The 21,789-nt window shown below is 42.0% G+C and overlaps 2 protein-coding genes across 2 annotated transcripts; one reads left to right on the top strand and one right to left on the bottom strand.

The window, feature by feature from the left end:
- Window positions 1-567: 567 nt before the first annotated feature.
- On the bottom strand, window positions 568-17,517 carry LOC111975618 (large ribosomal subunit protein mL54-like). Its single transcript, XM_024004045.2, has 3 exons — window positions 17,257-17,517; window positions 3,983-4,139; window positions 568-3,725 (listed from the first exon to the last, which is right to left on the bottom strand). The coding sequence occupies exons 1-3, from the start codon at window positions 17,381-17,383 to the stop codon at window positions 3,656-3,658; spliced, it is 354 nt and encodes a 117-aa protein (XP_023859813.1). The 5' UTR covers window positions 17,384-17,517; the 3' UTR covers window positions 568-3,655.
- A 12-nt stretch (window positions 17,518-17,529) lies between these two features.
- On the top strand, window positions 17,530-21,363 carry fam32a (family with sequence similarity 32 member A). Its single transcript, XM_024004044.2, is given in 5 exon segments — window positions 17,530-17,666; window positions 20,370-20,514; window positions 20,655-20,708; window positions 20,834-20,858; window positions 20,861-21,363. Coding segments are annotated over 5 exon segments (342 nt in total). The 5' UTR covers window positions 17,530-17,589; the 3' UTR covers window positions 20,902-21,363.
- The last annotated feature ends 426 nt before the right edge of the window (window positions 21,364-21,789 follow it).

The following is a 21,789-nucleotide window of genomic DNA, read 5'->3' as shown; positions in this document are numbered from 1 at the left end:
ACTTAAGCATTAAATCATTTCAAATTCCTTATATTAAACGAACCAGACAGCAACATTTTCTTGTTATTTACATTTACTGATAGCCAGGGGCACACCAACACTCAGATATAATTTACAAATGAAACGTGTGTTTAGTGAGGCCACCAGATAAGAGGCAGTAGGGATGTTCTCTTGATAAGTGTGCAAATGGACCATTGTCCTGTCCCGCTATGCATTCAAAATGTAACGAGTACTTTTGGGTGTCAGGGAAAATGTACGGAGTAAAAAGTACATTATTTTCATGAGCAATGTAGTGAAGTAAAAGTAGTCAAAAATATAAATAGTAAAGTACAGATACCCCAAAAAACTAATTAATTAACACTTTTAAAGTACTTTTACTTAAGTACTTTACACCACTGTCTACGACAGACAGCACATCTCAGTGTCATAGGCCTACCATAGAAAAATAGGCTATAGCCTATCTGTAAACGTTGATACATCCTGACAAAATACACCATATGAGTGGCCTAATGAAATTTTCTGGACCTTGTAAACTGTCGAGAATAAAGCCAAAACTGTTCCAAATGGTTGTATAATCAGGGCTTTATTTCCGCATGAAACACAAAAGGACGTTTGAGCGGTTATTCATATTAGCCTACATCACTGCAGTTTACAGCCTAGACAATAATTGTGTACTAACAATAATACATTTCTCATTGCACTGTGTTGTATCCTAAGACATAGAATAATTGTATTTTCCCAAAACATAGGCCTATATCTTCCATTTGATAATCTGCTACCTAGGCTGAAGGAGTGATGCAGCCTACAACCATGCATGTTGAATTATTCCAATAGCCTATTAAACTTACAAAGTTAGTCTTTAGCCAAAATAAAGACCATAGCTGTCAATGGAAAAAACCATGGCGCCCGAAACGTCATGATTGTGGGTTCGATTCCTGGGTCCACGAACGGAAAATGAATGCATGCCAACATACTGTCGCTTTGGATAAAAACGTCTCCTTAATGTCACATTGATTATTTTTGCACACCTCTCCACATATTTTAATATTCATATATTTTTTTGCAGTGGTGTGTGTGGGGGGTGGGGGTAAAATCAAGTATATTTGGGCCATTCCTGGGACGATTCTGGCCCTAACATGGCAGCTTTGGCTCAGTTCAGGCTGCCAGATCTGGCCCGAATGACTCAGGCCTAGTCTGTACCGACATTCATTTCAGACTCGTGCAGGATCCGGCTGCCAGACCCGGGCCAGCAGTTTTAGATCTGGCATGCCGGAATCAGGCCAGATGTGGGCCAGACGTTTTGTGCTACCTGGGAAGCCACACTGGCAGAATAAATTCAACCACAAACAACTTTGTTTAATCACAAAACCAGAGTGGTGAAGTCCACAAAGCAAATATTGCATGTAACAGTTATTTCACCTGCAGCATGGTCAAGCAAGTTCATGTTTTCAACAGTTTACTTAATAACTACTGATTTAAAACCAGTTACCACAAGTCAGCATAAAAACAACAGGAGCACTGCCTCTGCTATTCCAGTACAATTTCAAATTAAACATCATAAAATTAACAAGGCTATACATGCTTAGTTTAATACACTGAAAACTAACTTAAAATATACCCKAAAAAATTGTCCAATCAATGTTGCTAAATGTCATGTGGCTGTCCATGGTACAGATTTCAGTCTGTGTGTGTGGGTGTGCGTGCTTAAGCAAAACATATTTTTTGGACTCACCATACTTGTAGACTAGTTGAATGCCAATGCAAACCTCCTTTCTTGCTAGCTAGTTAATGGGAGCCTGCTAGGCTACATATTCAACTTCAATCATCTCAGGCCAGTGGCACAATATATACATTTATAGTTAGATCAGAATCGCCATCACAATCATTGGCCTGTACAGAGAATTAAGTCAAAACAACAAGTCCAAATCCCCATCTCCATCCATGGTTTAGGAATGGGAGGATTTAGCAAGCTAGCTACTGCAGGACAGCAACACAAGCAGACCAGAAACCGACACTGAAGTTTTGTCCAAATGCTTGCTGGTATCATTCAATCAAATGCTACGGGGGCAACATGTTATACTTTTTAGGTCCAGATAGCAACAGATAAATGGGCTACACATACTGAGACAGAGGGGCGCTGTTTCCCTCACTCCGATCATTTCTCCAGTGAGATTCAGACACTCAAATTATGAAAACACAGAGACGAAATATAATTTTATTAATATTTTGGTATTGGTCAAATATTTGGGGAAGCCTGGCTTCCCTTGGCATCCATGAACACGCCACTGTGTAGAATAATCACTTACAGAATAATCAAAACAGTCATTCTATTCACCATTGATACACAAAATCTTGCACGAAATAAGCAGATCTCAAAAGGTATTTAGGTGTTCTCTCTCTGACAAGTGACGAGAATAAACAAGGCCTTCATTTTTCTGAACGCGAACTTGGGACCTCTGCCGTGCTAGCACACATGACCGCCCTCCTGTAACGTCTTACCAGTCGGTGCTACGCGAAAAGCTAGCTATTAGCTGGCGCAAGTGTGGACACTTCAGGCTGAGGAGTAAGTTTCACACATCCCCATGTGCTACATTTCATCTGACTACTAAAAGATACCAACAACTATTTAGTCCAATCAACTTAAGCTAAATATGATGTGGCTGTCCATGGGACTGAGTTCTGTGTGTGTGTAAGTAGAAAAAACATGTTGACTCACCCTACTTGTAGGGAAATGCAAATGCCATCCTACACTTTTATAGTTGTTGTTGCCCTAGGCTACCTGACTTAAATGCTTGCTCGCTAGCCTAACTTCCTTTCATGGGCAATGATACACCAGGCCAGTTAATTAAAATTAGCCAACTACATATAGCTACATGTTGAACTTCCATCCTCTCAGGCCAGGGGCACAATGTTTGAATTTATGGTTGGATCAGAATCTCCCTTATAATAATTGGCCAGCACGGAGAATTAAGTAAAACCAAAACTCCAAATCCCTGTCTCTATCCATGAAAAGGGACGATTTTAGCTAGCTAGCCACCGGAGGACAACGACACAACAATTCAAGTTTGTTTCTGTCAATGACGTTTTGCTTCTGATGTGATTGGTGTCAAGCCAAATCCTAACTTTTCACACGCTTTGTATACTGCCAACAATGTCATACACTTTTTGAACAGACAGCATCATAGATGGGCTACACATACTGAGACAGCAGGGAGAGACAAAAGATACATAATTTTGTATGTTCACAGAGTATTACAGATGCTATCTGCAAGGTGTGAATCAAAACTCATACCCTCACATAATTCTAAAATAACATGTCTGTATGCGTCATCTTTTTCAAAGAAGCCTACACATGGTAACATTTGAGATTAGAAATCAAAATGCAAAAGTTGAGATGGATTCAAAATCCAGGTCTTTCTATTTGCCTTATTTTACAGTACAAAGTCCAAGTTCTCGAGGTGATGGGTTATTCCTTTTCAGCAGAAAGATGACATACAGGCTGAGAGTATTGACTCAGTCAAGTTACAGCTGTGCTATAGTGTCTGGTGTCCAGAGAACACAGTTCTGTAGAGCAGCTGATCGCTGCCCCGGGTCCTACAGCTTCTTCCCTATGTGTAACCTGTTAAAGCGCCACGTGCTCCTTCCTCAGGACCTTTCAGTATTCACGGCTATCTGGCTTCAGCTCATGGATATCCTTAAGGGGACCCAGCTGTAACTGGAACAGCCTGGGAGGCAGAAGCTTGGTGTCACTTAAATTGTTTATAAAGCTTTTGTAATTATTCATTAATAAAAACACACAACGCTACATGTTTATAACAAAAGCTGATATTCATGGACATGAAGTAGAGCATTAACAGGAAGTAGAGCATTAACAGGATATATTTATATTTTTCAAGTGAAAGCTATAGCTCAAAATATCCCACAAAAACACAACTGATCTCCAGCTCTCTTTGTCAAGGTAGTATCACATTTGAGCACTTACCACTCTGGATATTCCTTGTGTGGTTTAAGTGCAGGGTTGTCTCCTTGCTTAAAAATGTTGACTCCGACAGCATGAGAGGTGAGCTTCACAGGGTCCTTACACACCTCTGGCCCCTTCAGCACATCTTTCACGATGCCCTTGCCTTTCCCTTTGGCAGCTGGCAGAGAGAAAACAAGTTGGGATAAAAACCTGTTATGACTCATTCAACACTTCAGCATCGCTATCACTGTTCTACAAAACATGGAAACAATGAGTTAGAGAACATGAACAAGATTGGACTCAAGATTTTTGCCCAGTGTTATGTTAAATACATCTAATTGATCCCATATTTATAGATATAAAGTCTTAAAAATCAGGTAAATTAATTAATGCAATAGATTTAACATTGGCTAAAGACCCAACTGATCCACGGAAGATACCATTTCCATCGCTATTTACATGGCCGTAACACATCTGGACAAGTGGAACACCTACAGTATGTGAGAATGCTGTTCATTGAATACAGTTCAACATTCAACACTATTGTTCTCTCCAAGCTCAACCCCACCCTCTCCAACTGGAACATGGACACCCTGACAGGCAGACCAAAGGCTGTGAGGATTGACAACACCTCCTCCACACTGACTCTTAACACAGGGGCCCCCCAGGGGTGTCCTCTTTCCTCTGCTGTAGTCCCTGTTTACTCATGACTGTGTGGCTTTGCACGACACCAACTCCATCATCAAGTTTGCTGACGACACCATGGATGTAGCCCTGATAACCAACAACAATAAGTCAGCCTATAGGGAGGAGGTAAGTGAACTGGCATTGTGGTGTCATGACAAATACCTCTTCCTCAATGTGAGCAAAACAAAATAGTTGATTTCAGAAAGCAGAGGAGGGAACATGCCCCGATCCACATCAACGGGACTGCAGTAGAGTCATACATTTTAAGATCCTCTGCGTCCACATCACTGAGGACTTGACACGGACCAACAACACCATCACTCTTGTCAAGAGGGCGCAACAGCGTCTCTACTTCCTAATAAGCCTGAAGAAATTTGGCATTCCGCCCCGGGTCCTCTCCAAATACTACCGCTGCACCATCGAGAGCGTTCTGGCCGGTTGCATCACGGTCTGTTACGGGAYTAGCTCCGTCCACGATTGCAAGGCCCTCCAGTGGGTGGTGAAGAAGGCCAAGTAGATCACTGGGAACGTGCTCCCACCCATCCAGGATATCTACTTGAAACGGTGCCTGAGAAAGGCACGCAGCATCATCAGGACCCCACACTCCCCAGCCATGAGCTGTTATCTCCCTTACCGTCGTGCAGACGGTATCGGAGAATGAGGTCTGATAACAACAGTTTCTATCTACAAACCAGACTGCTGAACACTTGAACTGGACTTGACCACCTGCTCTGATTCTCCGGACCTTAGCACACATGCACACACACACCTGCTGCTACCAGACTCTTATTATACTGCTCAATTTATACACTTGCCTCCATCTCCCCTTCCCCAATATACGTGTAAATATTGGACTATAAATTGTGCCTTCCTGTATTATAAAATGTATTATTCTATTCTACTTTCATTTACCTTATATTCCATTTTCTTATATTTTCTTAATTTATTTTTGTTGCATTGTAGAGGAGAAACCTTCAACTAAGCATTTCGTTGGACGATGTATACCATGCGTATCCTGTACATACGACTAATACAACTTGAAACTTGATATTGTCCTGAATGTTATGTGGCAAGGCAACATTCAGATGTAATCTAAAGATGCAGTGCCTTGAGATAAACTTCACCATTTACAGAGATAATATGGACAAGCAAAGGCATACAGAGGATACAGGCAATTATTCAGTGGGTGTGGGTGAAAGAGCTATTTTGATTGCACAGGAAGTTATGATCGGAACTGTGCATCACTGTGGGCATCCTGACCATAAAGCGGCATATAGACTCCTACTAGCAAGTAAATAGCTACCTCACACTAGAGGTCTTCACAGATCCACCTGTACCTGAATACTCTTATTTTAAAATGTATTAAAATAGTTTCCCCCCCACCATCGACCTACACACAATACCCCATAAAGACAAAGCAAAAACTGTTTTTTAGAAATGTTAGCAAATGTATTACAAATAAAACTGAAATATCACATTTACATAAGTATTCAGACCCTTTACTCAGTACTTTGTTGAACACCTTTGGCAGCGATTACAGTCTCAAGTCTTCTTGGGTATGACGCTACAAGCTAGGCACACCTGTATTTGGGGAGTTTCTCCCATTCTTCTCTGCAGATCCTCTCAAGCTCTGTCAGGTTGGATGGGAAGCGTCGCTGCACAGTTATTTTCAGGTCTCTCCAGAGATGTTCGATCAGGTTCAAGCCTGGGCTCTGGCTGGGCCACTCAAGGAGATTCAGAGACTTGTCCCGAAGCCACTCCTGCGTTGTCTTGGCTGTGTGCTTAGGGTCATTGTCCTGTTGGAAGGTGAACCTTGCCCCAGTCTGAGGTCCTGAGCGCTCTGGAGCAGGTTTTCATCAAGGATCTCTCTCTACCTTGCTCCGTTCATCTTCCCTCAATCCTGACTAGTCCCTGCCACTGAAAAACATCCCCACAGCAAGATGCTGCCACCACCATGCTTCACCGCAGGGATGGTGCCAGTTTTCCTCCAGATGTGACGCTTGGCATTCAGTCCAAAGAGTTTCCTTACCAAGGCCCTTCTCCCCCAAGAGCTCAGTTTGGCCTTCTATGTGTGCCTTTCCAAATCATGTCCAATCAATTGAATTTAGCACATGTGGACTCCAATCAAGTTGTGGAAACATCTCAAGGATGATCAACGGAAACAGGATGCATCTGAGCTCAATTTGGAGTCTCAAGGGCCTCCCGGGTGGCGCAGTGGTCTAGGGCACTGCATCGCAGTGCTAGCTGCGCCACCAGAGTCTTTGGGTTCGCGACCAGGCTCTGTCGCAGCCGGCCGCGACCGGGAGGTCCATGGGGCGACGCACAATTGGCCTAGCGTCGTCCGGGTTAGAGAGGGTTTGGCCGGTAGGGATATCCTTGTCTCATCGCGCTCCAGCGACTCCTGTGGCGGACCGGGCGCAGTGCGCGCTAACCAAGGGGGCCAGGTGCACGGTGTTTCCTCCGACACATTGGTGCGGCTGGCTTCTGGATTGGAGGCGCGCTGTGTTAAGAAGCAGTGCGGCTTGGTTGGGTTGTGCTTCGGAGGACGCGTGGCTTTCGACCTTCGTCTCTCCCGAGCCCGTACGGGAGTTGCAGCGATGAGACAAGATAGTAATTACTAGCGATTGGATACCACGAAAATTGGAGAGAAAAAGGGGATACATTTTTTTTTTTAAGAGTCTCGAAAAGGGTCTGAATACTTATGTAAATGTAATTTCATATATATTTTTTAATTATATATACACACACACACATTTGCAAAACATTTCAAAAAACCTGTTTTTGCTTTGTCATTATGGGGTTGAGGAGGAAAAAATGTAATTTAATCCATTTTAGAATATGTGGAATGTGGAAAAAGTCAAGGGGTCTGAATACTTTCCAAAGGCACTGTACGTGTACTATTGCTGGGCTGGAACAGAAGTCAGCTCACCCAGTAGACCAGGGATCAGTGGAGCGAGGTTTGCCAACCCTGGTATTTAATGCATTCTTTTCACCAGAATTAAAATTAAAATTAAACATTTTTTTGGACCTGAACAAGTCAGTTACGAATAAATTCTTATTTACAATGACGACCTAGGAACAGTGCCTTGTTCAGGGGCAGAACAACAGATTTTTACCTTGTCAGCCCGGGGATTCGATCTAGCAACCTTTCAGTTACTGGCCCAACGCTCTAACCACAAGGCTACCTGCCGCCCGATTAAATTATGCTTTAGTAATAATAGCCTACTTGTTTTACTAAGATGTCTAACCTTTACATATGAGTTAGCTTACTAGTACACTTTGAAATTATATGAAAGTGTTGATTCTTTGAAGTGTTTAAACTTGTTAACTTCAAACTATTATTCAAGATAAACCATTGTTAATGTTGATTGATCACAGCTCCGTCAGTAAAGAGGGTAAGGGAATCTATCTTGTCTGTGTTGTATTCTCAAATGAACATTACCTAGTTGTAAGCTCTCCAATTAGATTTATTTGACTGTCACTATTTTCAGGATATCAGCCATGTGAACCCATTTTGCAGCTGATAACGGCATGCAACACCAATGCAGCCATAGGCCTACAGCAGCGGTTCCCAACTCCAGTCCTTGAGTACTTCCAACAGCATACAGTTTTGTTGCAGCCCCAGACAAACATACCTGATTCAACACAGAGGGCCTTATGATTAGTTGACAAGTTGAATCAGGGTGCTTGTCCGGGGCTACAATAAAACTGTGTACCATTGGGGGTACTCGAGGACCCGAGTTGGGAAACACTGGCCTACAGTATGATGGCATTAGCCTAACTCACACATTTTTTACATATTGTTGAGTACATGTTCTCAATTTTTAAAACGATACCAGTAGACAATGTATGAGGCTAATCATTATAATAGATGTTTTACATGCATTGTGCTGACATGAAATAGTTTTGTGCAAATCCAACCCTTGTAATCTAGGTGGTGAAATGTCTAGAAGCAGGAGATGGGATCTTTAGCTTAAAACATCCACCACCATGTTCAATGCCAGATACTTTTCTCCCAGAAGATCCGAGTGGCACTTCGGAAGTGCCACTGGTATAATGAAAATGGTTTTCCTAATACTACCACAACAATTACATTGTTTATGCTAAATGTGTTTATATATATATATATATATATTTACTAGTTAGGCTATWAGAAATACTTTTTATTCAATAAAGCAATGCAAAGCAGAAATGACAAAACACTTTTAATTTCACCCAAACAACAATATAGCCTATTATTAAAGTAGAGTATGTTTATAATTTCATAAATAAGTACATAAATAAGCATTTTACATGTTGTTCCAAAATAAATGTATAACTGAGGGATGTCTCCTTTCATATCTGGAAAAGGACGAAGTTATAGAAGAAACTGATGTTGCTGCAGCACTGCTCATCTTCACAGGGGGAATCCAGTCGACATACAGTACATAAACAAATAAAGGACACCTGATGTTAGAATATCACTTCTTCAGATCAGCTATACCACCAGGGCTCTTAATTGTCTGGTTGTGTTTAATTAATTCAGTTGTTTTAGTGTCATAAAGATTAAATATGTTGTTGGGCTGGAACAACCAGTCAACACAGCAGGTTGTCCTAACCCATTGAGGCGTTTTTCCTATGCTGTAATGTCCATACATTTTCTCTTATGAATAAAGTTCTCAAATGATCATTGTTTTTTTTGGGGGGGGGGGGGGGGGTTATATGGACCTCATATTGTACATTCTACAAGGGTAGAATGTATCCATCTTTTGTCAAATTAACGTAATTTGACTATTTGTTACAGATTAGGAGTATTCAAGTAGCAGGTTAGGATAATTAGGTTAAGGTAAGGAAAGGCGTTAGCTAAAATGATTGTTTTACTTTTGACGTCAATTTGACAAAAGCTGCATCCCTTCTAGCCATGACTACGTTTCATAGGCATAGATTACATGATTACATTCAAGACGAGGAATGATCTGTTGTCGGTGTCAGCAGAGTAGGCCTAGCCTACCATCGTATTAAAAAATATGTGGCTAATGTCTCCAGTTATATAAAGTGTAGCAGAAATGTAGGAAATGTTTATCAAAGGCCACATTTCTCCCAGACAAAGGAAAAAAATGTCTCTGATATAGCCAATCTACTCATCACATTAGGAATAGTAGGCTTACATTACTCTGCAAATGCGATAATAAATGCATGCAATCCTTTGTTATCAAGGTGCATATGGTGAAGAAATTGCTTCCCCAAAACTTGAAACTCACTCGACACATGCTTTTAGCTAGACTACAAGCTATCTAGCTAGCTAATTTTGGCTAACTTAGTGTTGTTGTTAACACCTGGTTAGCATAACAGCTAAACAAAATTTGAAAACGAGCAGACTTACCATTGATGAAATAACCGTAAAAGAACCTGTACTGACAGTTGTCTGGGTTCAGATCTTGACGGGCAAAAAACTGTTTCTTCCCTTTTCTTACAGTTTATGAGTCTTATCTCCTTGGTGTCACCAAAGGTGTTTCATGACTGCAGGGAATCTGTAAACATATATTTTTCTGTTGTCTTTCCTGCCTTGTTAGAGTAGCCATATACCGTTCAGAAAATGACATGGTGATGAATTAACTACACTGAACAAAAATATAAAACGCAACATGCAACAATTTTGAAGACTTTACTGAGTTACAGTTCCTATAAGGAAATGCGTCAATTTAAATACAGATGAAGTGAGAAGTTTACATAAACTTAGGTTGGAGTCATTAAAACTTGTTTTTCAACCACTCCACAAATTTCTTGTTAACAAACTATAGTTTTGGCAAGTCGGTTAGGACATCTCCTTTGTGCTACATTTGTGCTACATCTACATTGTTTACAGATAAATTATTTCACTTATAATTCACTGTATCACAATTCCAGTGGGCCAGAAGATTACATACACTAAGTGTAATGTGCCTTTGAACAGCTTGGATAATTCCAGAAAATGATGTCATGGCTTTAGAAGCTTCTTGACATAATTTGAGTCAATTGGAGGTGTACCTGTGGCAGGAAGGAGACGTGCTCTGTCTCAGAGATGAACGTACTTTGGTGCGAAAAGTGCAAATCAATCCCAGAACAACAAAAAAAGACCTTGTGAAGATGCTGGAGTAAACAGATACAAAAGTATCTATATCCACAGTAAAACGAGTCCTATATCGACATAACCTGAAAGGCCGCTCAGCAAGGAAGAAGCCACTGCTCCAAAACCGCCATAAAAAAGCCAGACTACGGTTTGCAACTGCACATGGGGACAAAGATCATACTTTTTGGAGAAATGTCCTCTGCTCTGATGAAACAAAAATAGAACTGTTTGGCCATAATGACCATTGTTATGTTTGGAGGAAAAAGGGGGAGGCTTGCAAGCCGGAGAACACCATCCCAACTGTGAAGCACGGGGGTGGCAGCATCATGTTGTGGGGGTGCTTTGCTGCAGGAGGGACTGGTGCACTTCACAAAATAGATGCCATCATGAGGATGGAAAAATGATGTGGATATATTGAAGCAACATCTCAAGACATCAGTCAGGAAGTTAAAGCTTGGTCGCAAATGGGTCATCCAATGGACAATGACCCCAAGCATACTTCCAAAGTTGTAGCAAAATGGCTTAAGGACAACAAAGTCAAGTTATTGGAGTGGCCATCACAAAGTCCTGACCTCAATCCCATAGAACATTTGTGGACAGAACTGAAAAAGCGTGTGCGAGCAAGGAGGCCTACAAACCTGACTCAGTTACACCAGCTCTGTCAGYAGGATTGGGTCAAAATTCACCCAACTTGTAGGAAGCTTATGGAAGACTACCCGAAACGTTTGACCCAAGTTAAACAATTTAAAGGCAATGCTACCAAATACTAATTGAGTGTATGTGAACTTCTGACAGACTGGGAATGAGATGAAAGAAATAAAAGCTGAAATAAATCACTCTCTACTATTATTCTGACATTTCACATTCTTACAATAAAGAGGTGATCCTAACTGACCTAAAACAGGGGATTTTTACTAGGAATAAATGTAAGGAATTGTGAAAAACTTAGTTCAAATGTATTTGGCTAACTTCTAACTTCAACTGTAAATTCATTAAGTCCTAATCTATGGATTTCACATGACTGGGAATACAGATATGCGTATGTTGGTCACAGATACCTTAAAAAAGCAGAGGTGTGTATCAGAAAATCAGTATCTGGAGTGACCGCCACAATGCGACATCTCCTTTGCATAGAGTTGATCAGGCTGTTGATTGTGGCGTGTGGAATGTTGTCCCACTCATATTGAATAGCTGTGCGAAGTTGGTGGATATTTGCGGGAACTGGAACACGCCGTCGTACACGCCAATCCAGAGCATCCCAAAAATGCTCAATGGGTGACATGTCTAGTGAGTATGCAGGCCATGGAAGAACTGGGAAGTTTTCAGCTTCCAGGAATTGTATACAGATCCTTGCGACATGGGGCTGTGTATTATCATGCTGAAAGGTGATGGCGGAGGATGAATGGCACGACAATGGGCCTCAGGATCACGTCACACTATCTATGTGCATTCAAATTGCTTATCCCAGAGGCCGACCCAAAAGTGGTCGCCGCAGGAGAGGCAGACGGAGCGGCCTACTGGTCAGACTCAGAAGGCGAGCACACCATCCACCGCTTCCTAGCATATTAATCGCCAATGTCCAATCTCTAGATAACAAGGTGGACAAAATTAGGGCACGAGTTGCCTTCCAGAAAGACAGACATTGTAAAATTCTCTGTTTCTGGGAAACATGGCTCACTCGGGATATGTTGGCAGAGTCGGTACAGCCACCCGGTTTCTTCACGCATCGGGCCGACAGACACAAACATCTCTCTGGTAAGAAGAAGGGCGGGGGTGTATGCCTTATGATTAACGACTCATGGTGTAATCACAACAACATACAGGAACTCAAGTCCTTTTGTTCACCTGACCTAGAATTCCTTACAATCAAAGGCAGACCGCATTATCTTCCAAGAGAATTCTCTTCGATTATAGTCACAGCCATGTATAACCCCCCCCCCAAGTAGATTTTAACAACGCTAACCTAAGATCATTACTCCCTAAATTCTATCAGCATATTGAATGCCCAACACGAGCTGGCATAATTCTGGATCATTGCTACTCGAACTTCCGCGATGCATACAAAGCCCTCCCACGCCCTGCCTTCGGCAACGCTGACCATTAATCCATTTTGTGTACACCCAGCCTATAGACAGAAACAAAACAGGAAACACCCATGCTCAGGTCAATACAGCGCTGGTCTGACCAATCGGATTCCACGCTTCGATAACGTGGACTGGGATATGTTCTGGATAGCCTCAGACAACAACATTGATGTATACGCTGAATCGGTGAGCGAGTTTATTAGCAAGTTCATCTACGATGTTATACCCACTGTGACTATTAAAACCTTCCCTAACCAGAAACCGTGAATTAATGGCAGCATTCGCGAAAAAAAAAGCAAAAAAAAAATGCGAACCACCACTTTTAATCATGGCAAGGCAACCGAAAACATGACCGAATACAAACAGTGCAGCTATTCCCTTCGCAAGGCAATCAAACAAGCGTCAGTATAGAGACAAAGTAGAGTCGCAATTCAACGGCTCAAACACAAGACGTATGTGGCAGGGTCTACAGTCAATCACGGATTACAAAAAAAAAAACACCCCCGTCGCGGACATCGATGTCTTGCTCCCAGACAAATTAAACAACTTCTTTGCTCGCTTTGAGGACAATAGTGCCACTGACACAGCTCAAAGCATGCGAGCTCTCCTTCTCCGTGGCCAACGTGAGCAAAACAGTTAAACGTGTTAACCCTCGCAAGGCTGCCGGCCCAGATGGCATCCCTAGCCGTGTCCTCAGAGCATGCGCAGACCAGCTGGCTGGTGTGTTTACGGACATATTCAACCAATCCCTATCCCAGTCTGTTGTCCCCACATGCTTCAAGATGGCCACCATTGTTCCTGTTCCCAAGAAAGCTAAAATAACTGAACTAAATGACTATCGCCCCATTGCACTCACTTCTGTCCTCATGAAGTGCTTTGAGAGACTAGTCAAGGATCAGATCCCCTTCACCCTACCTGATACCCTAGACCCACTCCAATTTGCTTACCGCCCCAATAGGTCCACTGACGATGCAATCGCCATCACACTGCACACTGCCCTATCCCATCTGGAAAATAGGAATACCTATGTAAGAATACTGTTCAATGACTACAGTTCATTGACTACAGCTCAGCATTCAACACCAAACTCATCATCAAGCTTGAGACCCTGGGTCTCGACCCCYCCCTGTGCAACTGGGTCCTGGACTTTGACGGGCCGCCCCCAGGTGGTGAAGGTAGGAAACAACATCTCCACCCCGCTGATCCTCAAAACTGGGGTCCCACAAGGGTGAATTCTCAGCCCTCTCCTGTACTCCCTGTTCACCCATGACTGCATGGCCATGCACGCTTCCAACTCAATCATCAAGTTMGCAGACGACACTACAGTGGTAGGCCTGATTACCAACAATGACGAGACGGCCTACAGGGAGGTGAGGGCCCTCCGAGTTTGGTGTCAGGATAATAACCTCTCACTCAACGTCAACAAAACATCCACATTGGCAGGACAGTAGTGGAGAAGGTGGAAAGTTTTAAGTTCCTCGGTGTACACATCATGGACAAACTGAAATGGTCCACCCACACAGACAGCGTGGTGAAGAAGGCACAACAGCGCCTCTTCAACCTCAGGAGGCTGAAGAAATTTGGCTTGTCATCTAAAACACTAAAACTTTTACAGATGCACAATCGAGAGCCTCCTGTCTGGCTGTATCACCGCAAGGCTCTCCAGAGGGTAGTGCGGTCTGCACAACGCATCACCGGGGGCAAACTACCTGCCCTCCAGGACACCTACAGCACCCGATGTCATAGGAAGGCCATAAAGATCATCAAGGACAACAACCACCCGAGCCACTGCCTGTTCACCCCTCAATCATCTAGAAGGCGAGGTCAGTACAGGTGCATCAAAGCTGGGACTGAGAGACTGAAAAACAGCCATCACTAACATAGAGAGGCTGCTGCCAACATACAGACTGAAATCACTGGCCACTTTAATAAATGGACTTAATATAAGATATCACTAGTCACTTTAAATAACACCACTTTAATAATGTTTACATATCCTACATTACTCATCTCATATGTATATACTGTATTCTATACCATCTTGCCTATGCAGCACGCCATTGCTCATCTATATATTTATATGTACATTTATATGTACATTTCCTATTCATCCCTTTACATTGTAAGATAGTTGATGTGAATCTGTTAGATATTAGTGCAGTCGGAACTAAAAGCACAAGCAGTTCGCTACACTCGCATTAACATCTGCTAACCATGTGTATGTGACCAATAAAATTATATTAKATTTTTTCCCCATCTCCCCAGTACAGTTGAAACCGGGATTCATCCATGAAGAGCACACTCCAGCGTGCCAGTGGCCATCGAAGGTGAGCATTTGCCCACTTAAGTCACTTACGACGCCAAACTGCAGTCAGGTCAAGACCCTGGTGAGGACGACAAGCACGCAGATGAGCTTCCCTGAGACGGTTTCTGACAAGTTATGCAGAAATTCTTCGGTGGTGAAAACCCACAGTTTCATCAGCTATTCCGGTGGCTCGTCTCAGACCTGGCCACATGTGAAGAAACCGAATGTGGAGGTCCTGGGCTGGCGTGGTTACACATGGTCTGCGGTTGTGAGGCCGTTTGGACGTACTTCCAAATTCTCTAAAACGACGTTGGAGGCGGCTTATGGTAGAGAAATTAACATTAAATTCTCTGGCAACAGCTCTGGTGGACATTCCTGCAGACAGCTTGCCAATTGCACGCTCCCTCAAAACGTGAGACATCTGTGGCATTGTGTTGTGTGACAAAACTGCACATTATAGAGTGGCCTTTTGTTGTCCCCAGCACAAGATGCACTTGTGTAATGATCATGCTGTTTAATCAGCTTCTTGATATGCAGCACCTGTCAGGTGGATGGATTATCTGGGCAAAGGAGAAATGCTCACTGACAGGGATGTAAACAAATTTCTGCACAACATTTTAGAGAAATAAGATTTTTGTGAGCATGAAACATTTCAGCTCATGAAACCAACACTGCGTTTATATTTTTGTTCACTGTAGTTTTAGGCACTATTATCATACAGTTTGGGGTAGCCACTCAGCTATTGTCATTAGGATGAATGCGGTGGTCTTCCAACATGGCCACCAGGAGGCGTCATATGTCAACTGCAAGAATGTAGGCTTACCCTGGTGTGACGTTTTGATAACCATGTAAATCTCTCTTGGACAAGGTGACTTTTATCAATATATTCAGCTCTATTTACTCTCAGATTCCAAAATGCTAATTAGCATCAAAGTAGACATCATGCAAGACTACAAATCCCTGCAGGCTCCTGCACGTCATCTCTAGCTGACACCTTTGCTAACAGGTATTATGTAAATTTAAAACTTGCACAAGACAGTTTAAAGAATTGTAAATTTCAAGAAATTTAGCCAATTTCTTCATGACTAAATTTAGATAGGAATCTCTGGATTAACTACATTTGCCTCGATTTGGCAGTCTCATCCAGATCATCATGGCATTTGAAGTTCTTTATGATAGCCATATTACCAGCTAAATAGCATTTCATGTTTAGGGGGTAAATACAGGCAAATATATTGATAAATCATCTTGTCCTAGAGAGATTTACATGGTTATCAAAACCTCATGCCAGGGTAAGCCTACGCAGCCCTTATTTGAAGTGTTTCTAATATCCTTATGGGAAAAATGATTGGAACCATTTTCTTGTTTGACTGCTAGGTTTTATGGGTATTATGACTCATTATGTGGTACTCTATAGCAGGGTTTCCCTAAATTGGTACAGAAACATGCTGAAAAGATTATGTGTTGTTCAATGTACATGTAACCAGGTCAAAAATCTGGCTATTTATCACGGGAAATGTGGTGACAGTGTCCAAGTAGGCTTTGACAACATGTAAACTATGTTTCGTCTCCAAGGTTTGTTTAAAAAAATAATTACATTTGCACAATAAGCACTTGCTGTCTCAAATACGTTGTTACACTTGTTGTAGCACAAGCACACTTGTTGTTACACTAGCTAGCACATTTCTGCCATATTAGCATTGCCATGAAATCAGTGAAAACAAGACATGGGTATTATCGAATACATTTTCCAAGAAACCCCCACTTCTCCTTACATGGTTCCTTTCGAAACGCCCACTTTTCATGAGAGATGACATATCAGTAGGTGGGAGCATAGAGACCCTGGGAGATGACGTTGGAGCTGGACCCTATTGAACTACCTGTCCATCCAGAATCACAACATCACACCGGCTTCTGCCCCATTGAAGCGTGCACATCGTTTTCGTGACGTTGTCAGCTAAACCATCTATGTTAACTACTCATACTGTAATCATATAAATAACTTTTGCTCACTGTGCCTGTTATTTATCTGTACCTGTGTATTGTTCATTACTCAGTTATATTTTCTAATGGAACTAACGTTAGCTAGATTAGATTATACATTTTATAGAAACCATTTAACGTTACTTACCAACTTTCTTTGCGTATCCACATGTCGGAGTTTTATACAACAGGTTACTCATACAAAACCACACGGGTGTATTGGTCACAAGGCATTTCATTGTCATTGTAGAGCAGAATAAACCGTACCCTGCCATCCTTTCGTGAAGCGTTGGGGATTAGCTAACACAACAGGCCACTGCGCATGTGTTTGACGTTCAAAATCCCCATATCTGGTCACGTTACTGCCACCTACTGGGATGAACGTACGGTACTCTGCACTAGGTGGCAACAGACTACCATTCATGAAACTCATCTGCGTAACAGCGAGAGAGGAAGAACGAAATCTACGTCAACAACAAAAATGTCGGATCAATACGCCACCGTCCAGAAAGGTTCCCTGAAATTGAAAGGAATAGGCGTCGTTTCCGCCGGTAAAAAGTATGTATTTCATGTTATTATTACTTATAAGTCAATGTGTTCTTAAAATTGTCCACACCTTACTATGTTTAAAATGGAGTAAAGGAGCAAAGTAGTTACCTCTCTGTCCCTATAAACCAGCTAATACAGCTAGAACAATGAGCCAGATATTTCACCAGATTTATAAATGTGAAGCATCCGGTTGGCGTTTCCACTCACAGCCAAATATGGTGACGAGAGGAAGCCCAGTGGCCGGAAGTAGGAGTGAGATGAATTTTGGCCGACATTACTGTACATTTTCTCATCGATAAAACATCTCCATASAGTTTTATGTTTCCAAAACTAGAATATATCACAGAGTGGACTGCGTTTTGTAGACTTTACAATTTGCAAAAGTTTGCCAGCTAAGCTAACCATCTCGCTAACTATCAAACATGGTAACAACAGCTAAATCATATTTTGTTCACTGTAAATAGTTACATAGTGTTAGCCTTCTCAAATGTATGTAGCTTTTAAGTGCACCGGCCATCAGTCCATCAGCACCGTTCTTTACCCAACCTGCCTCAAGCTCACTCCTGGCCCCTTACACTAAGTCTGAATTTGTCCTGCTAGGTGACCTGAACTGGGACATGCTTAAACCACCTGACAAAGTCCTAAAGCAATGGGGCTCCCTAAATCTTTGCCAGATTATTACCAATCCCACAAGGTATGACTCCAAACACCCAGAAAAGGCTACTGTCCTTGATGTTATCCTCACAAATTATCCTGATAGGTATCAGTCTGGTGTTTTCTGTAATGACCTTGGTGATCACTGTTTTACAGCCTGTGTTCGTAATGGCTGCTCAGTGAAACGGTCTGTCCTGATTTGTCATGGGTCAGATGGTTTAGACCCTTTCTTTAAGGTTGCTGCCCCTATCATCGCCAAGCCTATCTCCAACCTTTTTAATCTGTCTCTCCTTTCTGGGGAGGTTCCCATTGTTTGGAAGGCAGCCAAGGTTCGTCCTTTATTTAAAGGGGGAGATCAAGCTGATCCTAACTGTTATAGGCCTGTTTCTATTTTGCCGTGTTTATCAAAAGTGTTGGAAAAACTTGTCAATAATCAACTGACTGGCTTTCTTGATGTCTAGTATTCTCTCTGGTATGCAATCTGGTTTCCGCTCAGGTTATGTATGTGTCACTGCAACCTTAAAGGTTCTATATTATGTCACCATTGCCCTTGATTCTAAGCAATGTTGTGCTGATATTGTTATTGACTTGGCCATAGCTTTTGATACGGTAGACCATTCCATTCTTGTGGGCCGGCTAAGGAGTATTGGTGTCTCTGAGGGGTCTTTGGGCTGGTTTGCCAACTACCTCTCTCAAAGAGTGCAGTGTTTTTCCAAGTCAGAAAATGTGCTGTCTCAGCCACTGCCTGTCACAAAGGGAGTACCCCAAGGCCATTTATATGCAGATGATACAGTTTTATACTCAGCTGGCCCCTCCCTGGATTTTGTGTTAAATGTTCTACAACAAAGCTTTCTTAGTGTCCAACAAGCTTTCTCTACCCTTAACCTTGTTCTGAACACCTCAAAAACAAAGGTCATGTGGTTTGGTAAGAAGAATGCCCCTCTCCCCACAGGTGTGATTACTACCTCTGAGGGGTTAGAGCTTGAGGTAGTCACCTCATACAAGTACTTGGGAGTATGGCTTGATGGTACACTGTCCTTCTCTCAACACATATCAAAGCTGCAGGCTAAAATTAAATCTAGACTTGGTTTCCTCTATCGTAATCGCTCCTCTTTCACCCCAGCTGCCAAACTAACCCTGATTCAGATGACCATCCTACACACGCTAGATTACGGAGACATAATTTATAGGTCGGCAGGTAAGGGTGCTTTCGAGCGGCTAGATGTTCTTTACCTTTCGGCCATCAGATTTGCCACCAATGCTCCTTATAGGACACATCACTGCACTCTATACTCCTCTGTAAACTGGTCATCTCTGTATACCCGTCGCAAGACCCACTGGTTGATGCTTATTTATAAAACCCTCTTAGGACTCACTCCGCCCTATCTGAGATATCTACTGCAGCCCTCATCCTCGACATACAACACCCGTTCTGCCAGTCACATTCTGTTAAATGTCCCCAAAGCACACACATCCCTGGGTCGCTCCTCTTTTCAGTTTGCTGCAGCTAGCGACTGGAATGAGCTGCAACAAACACTCAAACTGGACAGTTTTATCTCAATCTCTTCATTCAAAGACTCAATTCGTGGACACTCTTACTGACAGTTGTGGCTGCTTTGCTTGAAGTATTGTGGTCTCTACCTTCTTTCCCTATGGGCTGTTGTCTGTGCCCAATAATGTTTGTACCATGTTTTGTGCTGCTACCATGTTGTGTTGCTACCATGCTGTGTTGTCATGTGTTGCTGCCTTGCTATGTTGTTGTCTTAGGTCTCTCTTTATGTAGTGTTGTGTTTTCTCTCTTGTTGTGATGTGTTTTGTCTTATATTTATAGATTTTTAATCCCAACCCCAGTCCCTGCAGGAGGCCTTTTGGTTGGCCGTCATTGTAAATAAGAATTTGTTCTTAACTGACTTGCCTAGTTAAATAAAAGTAAACAAACATATAAGCCTAATCTAGTATTTACCTCAAAGCTCTAGCTGGTTTAGGCTAGCTATGTAGCAGGCTAGCTAACTCCTCACTAACAACCCTTCATCTGTTGGCATTATTTTACTCTTTTAGAAAGAAGAAGAAGAACAAGGAGAAGAAGCATCGTTTGGAGCAGCAAATTAATACAAATAAAAATGAAGAGGAGGAAACCAAGAGTGGATACATTGACAAAAGAACACCAGCTCAAATGGCTTTTGACAAGATGCAAGAGAAGAGGGTAATAATTATTGTCCTAAATGTATTGTCCTACTGATGTTCTAGCACTGAAATAGAGACAATGTTAGTCATGGGATAAAAAGACCTACTTCCTGTTTAAAATACCAATATTCACACACAATTTTTTTATGTTTCTTTCAGCAAATGGAGAGAATTTTGAACAAAGCAGAAAAAACTCACAAGCGGAGAGTTGAGGTAAGACCTTATTATTTGAAAACATCTGCATGAATTTACTGTAATTCAGAAAATACACTTGGACATTTGAGTTCTACAAACTCCTGGCATTTACAATAAACAAAGGTATTTTTGTTGTATTGCAGGATTTCAACCGTCACCTGGACGCCCTGAAGAACATTACGATATTCCTAAAGTCAGCTGGACCAAATGAAGAGGAATCCTGGACCATTTTCATTTTAGAATTGCTTTAGAAGAAGAAAAAAAATTGCCCATTGTTACCCATGCTGTGTCATTTCTGTTGTATATTAGTCATTTATATCATATATTAGTCATTATAATTTTATATTTTTTGAACATCTTGGCATAGTTCTGTTATAATCTCCACCCGGCACAGCCAGAAGAGGACTGGCCACCCCTCATAGCCTGGTTCCTCTCTAGGTTTCTTCCTAGGTTTTGGCCTTTCTAGGGAGTTTTTCCTAGCCACCGTGCTTCTACACCTGCATTGTTTGCTGTTTGGGGTCTGTACAGCACTTCGAGATATTAGCTGATGTACGAAGGGCTATATAAAATAAACTTGATTGGTAATTTGTGTGACTATATTTTGGTTCCATACATAGAATTATACTAGATTAGACATGCTGTGATGTGTATTGAATTAAACTGAGTTACTTTTCCTTGTCTGGAATTTCACAAATTTATTCACCTTACATTTTTTACATTAGTATTGGTTGTGTGTAGTTCATTGCTGTCAAGACTGAAACGGTCAACGACAGGTGGCATTTTCCAGGCCCAATTGCAGAGCCTTCTATTGTAAAGTAGAGGGCTGAGCTGTGGTCTCTTATAACACCACATGCGTACAGTGTAGTCACTCAATATATTAATTACAATTAGCATAACTTGTAATCTAAAAAAATATGTAGCAAATTATGTATGAAGGCAATATTTGTATTGGGAATAGACAGACAGCTTCCCGGAAGTAGAGCAATATAATAGTAAATATTAGCAAAGGTTTTCTATTATATTGACAAGATAGTCGAGTAATCGCTCCAACAATGGAAATACATGTCCTCAAAGGTTGAAGGCAGGCGGGAGGGGGCGA

The sequence above is a fragment of the Salvelinus sp. IW2-2015 genome, linkage group LG16 (assembly GCF_002910315.2).
Source record: "Salvelinus sp. IW2-2015 linkage group LG16, ASM291031v2, whole genome shotgun sequence".
In the NCBI taxonomy this organism is placed as follows: domain Eukaryota; kingdom Metazoa; phylum Chordata; class Actinopteri; order Salmoniformes; family Salmonidae; genus Salvelinus; species Salvelinus sp. IW2-2015.
This window is presented reverse-complemented; position numbering and strand designations above follow the sequence as displayed.